Source organism: Nycticebus coucang, chromosome 5 (genome assembly GCF_027406575.1).
Source record: "Nycticebus coucang isolate mNycCou1 chromosome 5, mNycCou1.pri, whole genome shotgun sequence".
Classification (NCBI taxonomy): Eukaryota; Metazoa; Chordata; class Mammalia; order Primates; family Lorisidae; genus Nycticebus; species Nycticebus coucang.
Window position 1 is genome coordinate 57892981 of NC_069784.1, and position 12153 is coordinate 57905133.

The window sequence follows — 12153 nt, forward strand, 5'->3', positions numbered from 1 at the left end:
GGAGAAAAGGGCACACTTCTACACTGCTGGTGGGAATGCACACTAATACGTTCCTTCTGCAAGGATGTTTGGAGAATACTTAGAGACCTAAAAATAGACCTGCCATTCGATCCTATAATTCATTTACTAGGTTTATACCCCAAAGACCAAAAGTCACAATATAACAAAGACATCTATACCAGAATGTTTATTGCAGCCCAATTCATAATCCATAAGTCATGGAAGAAGCCCAAGTGTCCATCGACCCACGAATGGACTAGCAAATTGTGGTACATGTATACCATGGAATATTATGCAGCCTTAAAGAAAGATGGAGACTTTACCTCTTTCATGTTTACATGGATGGAGTTGGAACATATTCTTCTTAGCAAAGTATCTCAGGAATGGAAGAAAAAGCATCCTATGTACTCAGCTCTGCTATGAAGCTAAATTATAGCTTTCACATGAAGGCTATAACCCAACTATAGCACAAGACTATGGGGAAAGGGCCAAGGAAGGGGAAGGGAGGCGGGAGGTTTTGGTGGAGGGAGCGTAATGGGTGGGGCCACATCTACAGTGCATCTTAGAATGGGTACAGGTGAAACTTACTAAATGCAGAATACAAATGCCTACATACAGTAACTAAGAAAATGCCATGAAGGCTACGTTGAACAGTTTGATGAGAATATTTCAGATTGTATATGAAACCGGCACACTGTACCCCTTGATTGCACTAATGAACACAGCTATGATTTAACAATTAAAAAAAAAATTCTAAAAAAAAGAATCACATCTTACATTAAAAGACAAATATAGACTCACGGTGAAAGGGTGGTCACCCATACTCCAGGCAAACAGAAAGCAGAAAAAAGCAGGCATTGCAATCCTATTTGCAGACGCAATAGGCTTTAAAACAACCAAAATAAGTAAGGATAAGAATGGACACTTCATATTTGTTAAAGGTAATACTCACTATGATGATTTTTCAATTATTAATATGTATGCACCCAACCAGAATGCACCTCAATTTACAACAGAAACTCTAACAGACATGAGCAACTTGATTTCCTCCAGTTTCATAGTAGTTGGACATTTTAACACCCCTTTAGCAGTGCTGGATAGATCCTCCAAAAAGAAGCTAAGAAAGAAATTTTAGATTTAAATGTAACAATTCAACATACGGACTTAACAGAAATCTACAGAACATTTCATCCCAAAAAAACTGATTAAACTTTCTTCTCATCAGCCCATGGAACATTCTCCAAAATCGACCAGATCCTAGGCCACAAATCTAACCTCAGCAAATTTTTAAAAATAGAAAATATTCCTTGCATCTTCTAAGACCATCATGGAATAAAAGTTGAACACAATAACAACAGGAACCTGCAAACCCATACCAAAACATGGAAGCTAAACAACCTTATGCTGGGGCTCCTGAGACAAGATGGCGGACTGAAGCCAGCTTTCCAGAGGCTCCCATCCAGAAGGAGAATTAAGGGACGAAAATTTAGCAAGAAACCTGGTGGATTTGAGCTGCACCAAGACAGAAGGTTGAAGAACGCACATCAACCCCGCTGAGGTAAGCTGCAACCACAAGGATACAAACAAAAGGTACAAAATCCATCACCAAGTGGACGGGAGTCCCCCCTCCCCCACAGGACCAGCTCAAGAGCCCCACAAACAAACAAACAAACGGGAAGAAATCAAAGGCCCTCCCACTACACTCCACGGGAGAGACCTTCTAAAAACTGGGCCTACCTCCCCTACTAGGGAGCCATGGCATCCTCCCACCAGGCATAAAACTGTATAAAACTGTAAATACCCTTTACCTGCAACCCTGAACTCCCAGCACCCCCCTTCACTCACACAGATGTCTGCGGGCCTGTCCCCCAGGAGTTCGGATTCTTGGGTGATTTCTCAAGGGGTGTGGACAGTGCCCGAGCTGCAGCTGGTCAGCGCTGACCCTAGGGTACAGGAGCGAGGAGAGGGCAGTTGGCTGAGGGGGAGCCACGCCAGGGTGGCCCTTCCCCGAAGTGTGTTACAACCGCTCTTCTTGGGCAGCAATGCTGCCAGGCATAAAACTGAGTGAAAATGTGTATCTTCCCCACTCACAACACTGAGCTCCCAGTGCACCCCTCCACTATCATTCTGGGGTCTGGGGGCCTGTCTTCCAGGAGTCCAGATTCATGGGTGATTTCTCATGGGATGTGGACAGCACCTGAGCTGTGCTGACTCTGGGGCACAGGAGCGAGGATAGGACGGTCGTCTGGAAGGCAACCACTCCAGACCGGTGGTTCCCTGGGACGCGGAGCAGAGGCTGTCTTCTGGCAGTGGAGTGACCAGGCATAGGACTGTGTGGAACTGTGTGTGCTCACTACCTGCAGCTCTGGGCTTCCAGCACTCTCCTTTGCCCTCGCCCTCCTTCGCCCTCACTCTTGGATCTGGAGACCTGTCCCCCAGGAGTCCGGACTTTTGGGTGATCTCTCAAGAGGTGTGGATAAAGCCTAAACTGCGGCTGGTCAGTGCTGACTCTGGGTGCAGGAGCGAGGAGAGAGGGGTCAGCTGGGTGTGAGCCACACCAGAGCTGCGGTTCCCAGAGGCAGATCAACAGCCATTCTTTTTTAATAGCAAAATGCCTCACTCCTGGATATTCTGAAGACACACCCCCTGTCTCCCTGGGCAACCAGAGGAGGCCACCCATGAGTAAAGGATTTGCCCGAGGCTACTCACAAACCGGGAAACTTCCAGGGTGGGGCCGACTCAGAGAGCTAACCGAAAACAAACCATAAGCAGCAAAGAGGTTGGAACTCAGAACAGCTTATCTTCTGCAGGCAATTTTAGCAGGAACAGAGACAGAATCCCACATAGTTGTTGTGTTCTATTCTGTTATGGTCTGTTATGTTCTGTCAGTAACATCAATCAGGGGTGGGGCTGAGCCTGAGTGAACGCCTCCCAACCTTCATCAAGCACTGGAGGATGTCAGACCTCACCTCCTCCTGCTAGATAGAGGCGAGTGCAGAGGCCAGGCAGAATTCCTTGCAATTCAGGCAGGTGCAAACCCCTGGAGTATCTGCTCACTACAGGCAACTGGGTCAGCCATCTGCAGTGATATCAGTGACTGGGTCTGACAAAGGGGCAAGGTAGGGAAGGAGGCATCAACCTTCCCAGACTGATCTATTTGCTAGGTGGCTCCTCCTGACTCCATGCAGCACTGGAGTAAGACATATCAGAGTAGTCACCAGACCCCTGTGACCCAGCTCCCAGAGACCTCTTAAATTCTCCCACCTGAGACAGGTGCCGACTGAGATAATCGATTTGGACCTTTTGAACTGAACCAATAGACTGAGGACTTTTCAGGTGGTGTCCTGGGCGTGCGGTTGTAGGAAGGTTTGATTTTCCTTTTCCAGTTGGTGCCCGAGGTAGGCAGGATGACTTAATTGCTGGTTTTTCTCCATAGCTGAGACTTCAACCCACAGTAAATAAACCTACAGTCAAACAGAAACCAGCTGAAAACAAGACAAAACAACTTAGACCCACCAGACCAGACAGAGCCCCAGTTTCTCAGGCCACAACAATGTTCAGGCCCTCAACAAAACCCCAGAGGAAAAATCAAAGGGAGTAAAACAACTATGGGGCAGAATCGGCGGAAAAATTCTGGTAACATGAATAACCAGAATAGATCAACCCCCCCGAAGGAAAGATATGGCAGATGAAATTGAAGATCCCATTCATAAACAACTGGCTGAGATGTCAGAAATTGAATTCAGAATTTGGATGGCAGACAAGATTAATAAAGTGGAACTAAGAATTTGAGGAGAAATTCAAAAGTTGTCTCAAGAATTTAATGAATTTAAAGACAAAAACACCAAAGACTTAGACACACTGAAGAAAGAATTTGCAGCCCTCAAAGATATGAAAAGTACAGTAGAATCCCTCAGCAACAGAATGGAGCAAGCAGAAGAAAGGATTTCTGACATCAAAGATAAAGCCTTTGAACGCTCTCAAACTGTCAAAGAGGAAGAGAAATGGAGAGCAAAAACGGATCATTCTCTCAGAGAGCTCTGGGATAATTCGAAGAAGGCTAATATACAAATAATTTGAATTCCTGAAACCTATGAAGTGACCTCGATGGGCACAGAGGCCCTTCTGCATGAAATTATGAAAGAGAATTTTCCAGACATGTCTAGAGATTCTGAAATTCAGATAGCAGACAGCTTCAGAACCCCAGCATGACTCAACCCCAATAAGACATCCCCCAGGCATATCACAATTAACATCACTAAAGTTAATATGAAGAAGAAAAATCTCAAAGCTCTGAGGTGAAAGAATGCAATTACATACAAAGAGAAGAAGATTAGAATGACTGCAGATCTCTCTGCTGAAAATTTTCAAGCCAGAAGAGGGTGGTCATCGACTTTTAATCTCCTAAAGCAAAATAACTTTCAACCCAGGATCTTGTATCCAGCTAAACTGAGTTTCATTTCTGATGGAGAACTTAAATACTTTAATGACATTCATATGTTGAAGACATTTGCCATACCCAAACCAGCCCTTCAGAATATTCTCAGACCTATCCCCCACAATGACCAACCCAATCCTATAACACAAAAGTAAATCACTAAGAAACGTCGGATCAAACTCCAACTTCCACACTGGCGAAAGGATTAAAAATGCCCACTGGACCTTTGAAAAACTCGATACCCAAAATTTCACCAGACTTATCAATATTCTCCATCAATGTGAATGGCCTAAACTGTCCTCTAAAGAGGCATAGGTTCGCTGACTGGATACAAAAACTCAGGCTAGATATTTGATGCATACAAGAGTCACATCTTAACTGAAAAGACAAATACAGACTCAGGGTGAAAGGATGGTCATCCATATTTCAGGCAGATGGTAATCAGAAAAAAGCAGGTGTCGGAATTTTATTTGCAGATACAATAGGCTTTAAACCAACAAAAGTAAGAAAGGACAAGAATGGTCACTTCATATTTGTTTAGGGTAATACTCAATATGATGAGATCTCAATTATTAATATCTATGCACCCAACCAGAATGCACGTCAATTTATAAGAGAAACTCGAACTGACATAAGCAACTTGATTTACTCCAGTTCCATAATAGTCAGAGATTTCAACACTCTTTTGCAAGTGTTGGATAGATGCTCCAATAAGAAGCTGAGCAAAGAAATTTTAGATTTAAATCTAACCATCCAATATCTGGATTTAGCAGACATCTACTGAACATTTCATCTCAACAAAACTGAATACACATAACTGAATACACATACTTCTCATCAGTCCATGGAGCCTACTCAAAAATCAATCACATTTTAGGTCACAAGTCCAACCTTACTAAATTTAAAGGAATAGAAATTATTCCTTGCATCATCTCAGACCAACATGGACTAAAACTTGACCTGAGTAACAACAGGAATCTGCGTACTCATACAAAAACATGAAAGTTAGGGAGGTGCCTGTGGCTCAAAGAAGGGGCACCTGCCGAATATGCCACAGGTGGTGGGTTCAAATGCAGCCCCGGCCAAAATGGCTAAAAAAAAAAAAAAAAAATGGAAGTTAAATAACCTTATGCTGTATGATAGCTGGGTCAGAGATGAGATTAAGAAAGAAATTAACAAATTTTTGGAACAAAACGACAATGAAGACACGAACTATCAAAACCTCTGGGACACTGCAAAGGCAGTTCTAAGAGGAAAATTTATAGCACTGCAAGCCTTCCTCAAGAGAACAGAAAGAGAGGAACTTAACAACTTAATGGGAAACTCAAGCAAATGGAAAAGGAAGAACATTCCAACCCTAAACCCAGTAGAAGAAAAGAAATGACCAAAATTAGAGCAGAATTAAATGAAATTGAAAACAAAAGAAAAATACAACAGAACAATAAATCAAAAAGCTGGTTTTTTGAAAAGGTCAATAAAATAGATAAACCTTTGGCCAAAATAATCAGAAAAAAAAAAAAAAGGAAAATGTCTACTTTCGTCAATCAGAAACAACAAAGATAAAATAACAACAGACTCCTCAGAAATCAAAAAAATCCTTAATGAATATTACAAGAAACTTTATTCTCAGAAATATGAAAATCTGAAGGAAATTGACCGATACTTGGAAGCACGTCACCTTCCAAGACTTAGCCAGATCAAGTGGAAATGCTGAACAGACCCATATCAAGTTCGGAAATAGCATCAACCATACAAAACTTCCCTAAAAAGAAAAGCCCAGGACCAGAAGGTTTCACGTCAGAATTCTACCAAATCTTTAAAAGGAATTAGTACCTATATTACTCAACCTGTTCCAAAAGGTAGAAAAAGAAGGAAGACTACCCAACACATTCTATGAAGCAAACATCACTCTGATACCCAAACCAAGAAAAGACCCAACAAGAAAAAAATATATAGACCAATATCACTAATGAAAATAGATGCAAAAATATTCAACAAGATCCAAACAAACAGAATCCAGCAACACATTAAACAAATTATACATCATGACCAAGTCAGTTTTATCCCAGGGTCTCAAGGCTGGTTCAATATAAGTAAATCTATAAATGTAATCCAGCACATAAACAAATTAAAAAACAAAGATCATATGATTCTCTCAATCGATGCAGAAAAAGCTTTTGATAATATCCAACATCCCTTCATGATCAGAACACTTAAGAAAATTGGTATAGAAGGGACATTTCTTAAACTTATAGAGGCCCTCTACAGCAAACCCACAGCCAATATCATATTGAATGGAGTTAAATTGGAATCATTTCCACTCAGATCAGGAACTAGTCAAGGCTGCCCTTTGTCCCCATTGCTTTTTAACATTGTAATGGAAGTATTAGCCACTGCAATTAGGGAAGAAAAGGTGATCAAGGGTGTCCATATAGGGTCAGAAGAGATCAAACTTTCGCTCTTTGCAGATGATAAGATTGTGCATCTGGAAAACACGAGGGACTGTACTACAAAACTCTTAGAAGTGATCAATGAATACAGCAGCAACTCAAGTTACAAAATGAACACTCATAAATCAGTAGCCCTTATATATACCAATAATAATCAAGTTGAAAAAACACTTAAGGACTCTATCCCATTCACAGTAGTGCAAAAGAAGATGAAATATTTGGGAATTTATCTAACAAAGGATGTGAAAGATCTCTAAAAAGAGAACTATGAACCTCTAAGAAAAGAAATAGCTGAAAATGTCAACAAATGGAAAAACATACCATGCTCATGGCTTGGAAGAATCAATTTCGTTAAAATGTCCATACTACCCAAAACAATATATAATTTCAACGCAATGCCTATTAAAGCTCCACTGTCATACTTTAAAGATCTTCAAAAAACAATACTTCGTTTTATATGGAATCAGAAAAAAACTTGAATAGCCAAGACATTACTCAGAAATAAAAACAAAGCAGGAGGAATCATGCTACCAGACCTCAGACTTCACTACAAATCGATAGTGATCAAAACAGCACGGTATTGGCACAAAGACAGAGAAGTAGATGTCTGGAACTGAATAGAGAACCAAGAGATGAATCCAGCTACTTACAGTTATTTAATCTTTGACAAGTCAATTAAAAACTTTCAGTGGGGAAAAGATTCCCTATTTAACAAATGGTGCTGGGTGAACTGGCTGGCAACCTGCAGAAGACTGAAATTGGACCCACACCTTTCACCATTAACTAAGATAGACTCTCATTGGATTAAAGATTTAAACTTAAAACATGAAACTATAAAAATACTAGAGGAGAATGCAGGGAAAACCCTTGAAGAAATTGGTCTGGGTGAGTATTTCATGAGGAGAACCCCCCGGGCAATTGAAGCAGCTTCAAAAATACACTACTGGGACTTGATCAAACTAAAAAGCTTCTGCACAGCTAAGAACACAGTAAGCAAAGCAAGCAGACAGCCCTCAGAATGGGAGAAGATATTTGCAGGGTATATCTCTGACAAAGGTTTAATAACCAGAACCCACAGAGAACTCAAATGCATCAGCAAGAAAAAAACAAGGGATCCCATCGCAGGCTGGGCAAGGGATTTGAAGAGAAACTTCTCTGAAGAAGACAGGCACACGGCCTTCAGACATATGAAAAAATGCTCATCATCTTTAATCATCAGAGAAATGCAAATCAAAACTACTTTGAGATATCATCTAACTCCAATGAGACTAGCCTATATCACAAAATCTCAAGACCAGAGATGTTGGCGTGGTTGCGGAGAAAAGGGAACACTTCTGCACTGCTTGTGGGAATGCAAATTAATACATTCCTTTTGGAAAGATATATGGAGAACACTCAGAGATCTAAAAATAGATCTGCCATTCAATCCTGTAATTCCTCTGCTGGGCATATACCCAGAAGACCAAAAATCACAACATAACAAAGATATTTGTGCCAGAATGTTTATTGCAGCCCTATTCCTAATTGCTAAGTCATGGAAAAAGCCCAAATGCCCATCGATCCATGAATGGATTAATAAATTGTGGTATATGTATACTATGGAATACTATGCAGCCTTTAAGAAGGATGGAGACTTTACCTCTTTCATGTTTACATGGATGGAGCTGGAACATATTCTTCTTTGTGAAGTATCTCAAGAATGGAAGAAAAAGTACCCAATGTACTCAGCCCTACTATGAAACTAATTTGGGGCTCTCACATGAAAGCTATAACCCAGTTACAACTTAACAATAGGGGGAAGTGGGAAAGGGGGGAGTGGGTAGAGGGAGGGGGATCGGTGGGATCACACCTGTGGTGCATCTTACAGGGGTATTTGCGAAACTTGGTAGATGTAGAATGTAAAGATTTTGGCACAGTAACTGAGATAACGCCGGAAAGGCTATGTTAACCATTGTGATAAAAATGTGTCAAATGGTCTATGAAGCGAGTGTATGATGCCCCATGATCATATCAATGTATAGAGTTATGATTTAATAAATAAATAAATAAATAAAATTAAATTTAAAAAAATGATCTTCAAAAAACAATACTTCGTTTTATATGGAATCAGAAAAAAACTTGAATAGCCATGACATTATTCAGAAATAAAAACAAAGCAGGAGGAATCATGCTACCAGACCTCAGACTTCACTACAAATCGATAGTGATCAAAACAGCACGGTATTGGCACAAAGACAGAGAAGTAGATGTCTGGAACTGAATAGAGAACCAAGAGATGAATCCAGCTACTTACCGTTATTTAATCTTTGACAAGCCAATTAAAAATTTTCAGTGGAGAAAAGATTCCCTATTTAACAAATGGTGCTGGGTGAACTGGCTGGCAACCTGCAGAAGACTGAAACTTGACCCACACCTTTCACCATTAACTAAGATAGACTCTCACTGGATTAAAGATTTAAACTTAAGACATGAAACTATAAAAATTCTAGAGGAGAGTGCAGGGAAAACCCGTGAAGAAATCAGTCTGGGTGAGTATTTTATAAGGAGGACTCCGAGCAATTGAAGCAGATTCAAAAATACACTACTGGGACTTGATCAAACTAAAAAGCTTCTGCACAGCCAAGAACACAGTAAGTAAAGCAAGCAAGCAGCCCTCAGAATGGGAGAAGATATTTGCAGGGTATATCTCTGACAAAGGTTTAATAACCAGAATCCACAGAGAACTCAAACGCATTAGCAAGAAAAGAACAAGGAATCCCAACGCAAGCTGGGCAAGGGATTTGAAGAGAAACTTCTCTGAAGAAGACAGGCACGCAGCCTTCAGACATATGAAAAAATGCTCATCATCTTTAATCATCAGAGAAATGCAAATCAAAACTACTTTGAGATATCATCTAACTCCAGTGAGACTAGCCTATATCACAAAATCTCCAAACCAGAGATGTTGGTGTGGATGTGGAAAAAAGGGATCACTTCTACACTGATGTTGGGAATGCAAATAAATACATTCCTTTCGGAAAGATATACAGAAAACACTTAGAGATCTAAAAATAGAGCTGCCATTCAATTATGCAATTCCTCTACTGGGCATATACCCAGAGGACGAAAAATCACATCATAACAAAGATATTTGTATCAGAATGTTTATTGCAGCCCTATTCATAATTGCTAAGTCATGGAAAAAGCCCAAGTGCCCATCGATCCACGAATGGATTAATAAATTGTGGTATATGTACACCATGGAATATTATGCAGCCTTAAAGAAAAATGGAGACCTTACCTCTTTCATGTTTACATGGATGGAGCTAGAACATATTCTTCTTAGTAAAGTATCTCAAGAATGGAAGAAAAAGTACCCAATGTACTCAGCCCTACCATGAAACTAATTTAGGGCTTTCACATGAAAGCTATAACCCAGTTATAACCTAAGAATAGGGGGAAGGGGAAAGGGAGGGGGGGTAGAGGGAGGGGGATTGGTGGGATTACACCTGCAGTGCATCTTACAAGGGTGTATGTGAAACTTAGTAAATGTGGAATGTAAATGTCTTAGCACAATAACTAAGAAAATGCCAGGAAGGCTATGTTAACAATTGTGACGAAAATATGTCAAACGGTCTATGAAGCTAGTGTATGATGCCCCATCATCATACCTATGTAAACAGCTATGATTTAATAAAAAAAAAAAATGGAAGAAAAAAATAAAAATACGTTAAAAAAAAAACAACCTTATGCTGAAGGATAGATGGGTTACAGATGATATTAAGAAGAAAATCACCAAGAGGCGGAGCAAGATGGCAGCCAAGTAACAGTTTCCTTGCATCTGGGCACCGTGAGTCTGGGGAGATAGGACTCCAGGCATCTCTGGCTGGTGGGATCTGCCTATCATCACCCCTGAGAGGATACAGGGAGTCAGCGAGAGACTTCTGGACCCCAAGAGGAGGACTAAAACAGTGGAAAACCGGCAAGTGGTCACGTGTGTTCAATCCATCTAAACCCGCCCACAACTGTAAGTTCAGTAGCAGCGAGACTGCAAACCAGAAAGGCCTTACCTGTGAACTGTTTTGGTGTCTTTGGACTTGGCACTCAGCTGAACTGCCTTAGGGAGAGCCTGAGCGGGAGTGCAGAGAACTTTGGCCGTTGTCTAGGGCCCCAGTCTGAGCCGCCGAGCCAGACGGAGCTAAAAGTGTTTGGCTCTGGATCACAGGCAGCCATTCTGCGCGATCTGCCCCGGCAAGCTCCGCCCTCAGGGTTGCAGAGCTAGAAGTGGGTGGGAGCTGGTAACCCAGCGACCTAGTAGCCTAAGGGCGAGGTCTGAGCCGCCTTGCAGCCCTAACCCTTGGGGGCAGAGGGAGACCACTTTTGGCACACAGGGTAAGTGGATAGCCACTTCAGCAGTGATTCCAGCAAAAAGCACTTCCCCTGGGAAAGCTTCTGCTCAGCAAGTGAACAAGTTCAAAGTGCCTTTTAAGTGGGCTGAAGAGAGATTTAGGGTGTCTACCTGCTGGGGTTTGGGAAACTAGCAGCCTCCAGTCGTATCAGAACTGTAATCAACATCTCATACCCCAGAAGACCACGTGTTGCCCAGACAATATTCAATAACATGTACATATTGCTTTGTTTTTGGTTGTGTTTTCTTTTTCTTTTTTTAGGTTTGGTTGTTTTTTTTGTTTATTTTGATGTTGTTGATTTTTGTTTTGTTTTTTAAGTTCAACCTTTTCCATACAGATCCTTTTTCTTTCTCAATTTTTCTAGTTTAATTATAATTTCCCATTGCTGCCTATTCCAATAATTAGAACTTCATTTTTGTTAGTGCTTCTACCACTATTATTTGGTATTTCCAGCCAATTTTATCCTGTAAAGTTTTCTATTTGCTTCTTTTGGGTTGAATTATAGCATTTTTGTCTTTCCTCTCTAGTTGGTGGAGGTGGGGTACTGTGTCTGATCAGGTTAGCAAAGAGTTGCTGACCTCAAGGGAACCACCCAACTGGGCACTCCCAGAAGGTGTTTTTTTTTTTTAAGGTTCTATCAAAGTACCCTACTGTACACCTATATTGCTCTGTCTCCCTCTTTCTGTGCCTCTCTTCTTTTTGTCAAAATTCCTTTTACCCACCCCCTCTCATATTTCTATTTTTTTCTTTTTCTTATCACTCGGTCCTCCCTTCTTTCATACCATTTTGCTCTTCAACCTTCTGACCCTTCTGGTCCTGTAACCCTTAGTCCACAGGCATGAGAACTTAAAGAGCAAGAGGAAGTGAAAGGAAAATT

General features: G+C 41.1%; 1 protein-coding gene across 1 annotated transcript in view; it reads right to left on the minus strand.

Moving 5' to 3' along the window:
- Window positions 1-2910: 2910 nt before the first annotated feature.
- The window catches only part of PGLYRP4 (peptidoglycan recognition protein 4), a 47213-nt gene continuing 37970 nt past the window's right edge, over window positions 2911-12153 (minus strand). Inside the window, exon 8 of the mRNA XM_053591770.1 lies at window positions 2911-3464. Within this exon, the coding sequence (XP_053447745.1) occupies window positions 3333-3464 (132 nt within the window). The 3' untranslated portion in view covers window positions 2911-3332. The remainder of the gene's footprint in view (window positions 3465-12153) is intronic.